The sequence below is a fragment of the Micromys minutus genome (assembly GCF_963924665.1).
Source record: "Micromys minutus genome assembly, chromosome: 22".
Lineage (NCBI taxonomy): Eukaryota > Metazoa > Chordata > Mammalia > Rodentia > Muridae > Micromys > Micromys minutus.
The window spans coordinates 4,713,638-4,716,818 of NC_137957.1; the positions used below are offsets into that span (position 1 = coordinate 4,713,638).

At 37.3% G+C, this 3,181-nt stretch overlaps 1 protein-coding gene across 1 annotated transcript; it reads left to right on the forward strand.

Annotated features, from left to right (window-relative positions):
• Positions 1 to 1,736: 1,736 nt before the first annotated feature.
• Positions 1,737 to 2,729, forward strand: NEUROD4 (neuronal differentiation 4; the record flags this gene model as incomplete). Its single annotated transcript, XM_080936045.1, has 1 exon — positions 1,737 to 2,729. The coding sequence occupies one exon, from the start codon at positions 1,737 to 1,739 to the stop codon at positions 2,727 to 2,729; it is 993 nt and encodes a 330-aa protein (XP_080792171.1).
• Positions 2,730 to 3,181: the final 452 nt, after the last annotated feature.

Here is a 3,181-nt window from a genome sequence, read left to right on the forward strand (position 1 = left end):
TGATGTTATTTTTTATAACATCTGAGTAATAATATTCCATTGTATAAATGAGCCACATTTTATTTATCTATTCTTCAGTTGGGGGATATCTGTATTGTTCCCAGTTTCTGGCTATTATGAATAAAGCAGCTATGAACACAGTTCAGCAAATGTTCTTGTGGAAGATTGGAACACTCTTTGGGTATATGTCCCAAAATAGTATACCTGGGTCTTGAGGTAGATCCATTTTCCACTTTCTAAGGAATCACTATGTTGATTTCCCATGGCTGTACAAATTTGTACTCCCCCCAGCAATGGAGGAGTGCTCCTCTTGCTCTACATCCAGCATGAGTTGTTACTGTGTTATTGATCTTAGCAATTCTGACAGGTATAAAATGGAATATCTAAGTAATTTTGATTTTGATTTCCGGTATGACTAAGGATTTTGAACATTTTAAAATGTTTCTTGGCCATTTGATATTTCTCATTTGAGGTTCTGCTTAAATCTTTACCCAACTTTTAATGTGGTTATTTGGTTTTCTTATATCTAGTTTCTTGAGTTCTTTGCATATTTTGGATGTTAGCCTTATGTCAGATGTGGAGTTAGTGGAAATCGTTTCCCATTCTGTAGGCTGCTGTTTTGTCCTATTGATGACATCCTTTGCTTTACAGAAGGTTTTAGTTTTATTGGGTCCCATTATTAATTGTTGATCTTAGTGCCTGTGTTATCAGTGTTCTGTTCAGGAAGTTGTCTCTTATGCCCAAAGCATTCAAGGTTATTCCCTACTTTTTCTTCTATCAGGTTCAGTGTATCAGGTTTCATACTGAGGACTGTGATCCACTTGCACTTGAGTTCTGTGAAGGGTAATATATACAGATATATTTGCTTTCTTTTACATGCAGACATCTGGTTATACCAGCACCATTTGTGAAAGATTTCTTCTTTTCCATTGTGCATTTCTCTCCCTCCCTTTTTCTTCCTATCCCTCTCCCACTTTTAAATAAAAAATAAGGCATCCATAGGTTTGTGAATTTATATCTGGGTCTTCTATTTGATTCTATTAATCAACCTGCCTGTTTTCATGTCAATATCATGTGGCTTTTATTATTATCGCTCTGCAATACAGTTTGAAATCAGGGATGGTGATGACTCCAGAAGTTATTTTATTGTACAGGATTGTTTTAGCTCCCCCATGCTTTTTTTCTATTGTGGCAATTATTTATATGCTCACCTATTTCCTTTATGTTATAAATTTGCTAAAGAAAAGAATGTGTCCTTGGAGTTTTGTTATTTTGTATAAAGTGCTTATAATATAAATAATCTAAGAATAAAGAGTCAGACAGTAACACCACAGTAAAAATTTAATTTTTTTCTTTTATGCTTGTGTTTTGATTTGTTTTGCAGTGTTCTGTAAATAGATGTATGTCTAGGACAATTTCTTTGAGCTTTTATTTAATTTAAATTGACAGCTTGACAAAAAAAGTATGAAACACAAAGTGCTCTATATTTATGGAATAAAAATAAAGTTAATGTGTCTTTTTGACAAGGTCTCATGTAGCTCAGACTGAGGTTAAACTTTCTATACTGCTGAAGATAAACTACTATATGCTGATAAAGATAAACTCCTGATTTTTCTACCTCCACTTCCTAAGGGCTGGGATCATAGACATGTACTATTATGCCTATCCCAGTTTAGATTTGCACCAGGTATTTTTGGGTTTAATTTTTAAAATTTTTCCTTTTCTAGAATCTATAGATGACAAAAATGTACATGAAATCTAAGGATACAGTGGAGCTGGTCAACACACAATCCTGGATGGACAAAGGTCTGAGCTCTCAAAATGAGATGAAGGAGCAAGAAAGAAGACCAGGATCTTATGGAATGCTTGGAACTTTAACTGAAGAGCATGACAGCATTGAAGAGGAGGAAGAAGAGGAAGAAGATGGAGATAAACCTAAAAGAAGAGGCCCCAAGAAAAAGAAGATGACTAAAGCGCGCCTGGAAAGGTTCAGGGCTCGACGAGTCAAGGCCAATGCTAGAGAACGGACCCGGATGCATGGACTGAATGATGCCTTGGATAATCTTAGGAGAGTCATGCCATGTTACTCTAAAACTCAAAAGCTTTCCAAGATAGAGACTCTTCGACTGGCAAGGAACTACATCTGGGCCTTGTCTGAAGTCCTGGAGACTGGTCAGACACTTGAAGGGAAAGGATTTGTGGAGATGCTATGTAAAGGTCTCTCTCAGCCCACAAGCAACTTGGTTGCTGGATGCCTCCAACTGGGGCCTCAATCTGCCCTCCTGGAGAAGCATGAGGCAAAATCTCCAATTTGTGACTCTACTGTATCTGTCCACAGCTTCAACTATCAGTCTCCAGGGCTCCCCAGCCCTCCTTATGGCCATATGGAAACACACCATATCCATCTTAAGCCTCAACCATTTAAGAGTTTGGGAGACTCTTTTGGGAACAATCCACCTGAGTGCAGTACACCCCCTTATGAGGGTCCACTCACACCACCCCTGAGTATTAGTGGCAACTTCTCCTTGAAGCAAGATGGCTCCCCTGACTTGGAAAAATCCTACAACTTCATGCCACATTATACCTCTGCAAGTCTAAATTCAGGGCATGTGCATTCAACTCCCTTTCAGACCGGCACTCCCCGATATGATGTTCCTGTAGACCTTACCTATGATTCCTTCCCCCACCATGGTATTGGAACTCAGCTCAATACGATCTTATCCGATTAGAGCAATAAGATAAGCACCAACATTTCAGAGAATTAAATGGAGATGTTTTTCCATGTTTCTAATAGCTGAGCTAAACTCTCAGAGAACTTAAAAGAACCTTTAAATATACATCAGACATATTGGTCATAGTTTTTTTCAGAACTTCCTGTACCTGCTAACTTTTTTTCTCATTAACTTCTCACATTGGACCAATCCAATATTTGGGATCCTCAAGTGAACATATTTGATAGTTTGAGACAAAATGGTAATAGAACAGAAAGCCTAGGCTCTGCTCTAGTGGTGCCAAAGACTAATTGGATACTCTGCTAATTAACCTTTTATTTTCAATGTTTGTTGCTTTCTGATAAACATAAAGCAACTGTTCTAAATCAACATATACCTTTCATCTCTCATACATTTTTAAAATTAAAAAGCAATAAAAGAAAATAGCATAAATGGAATGATTATATAGA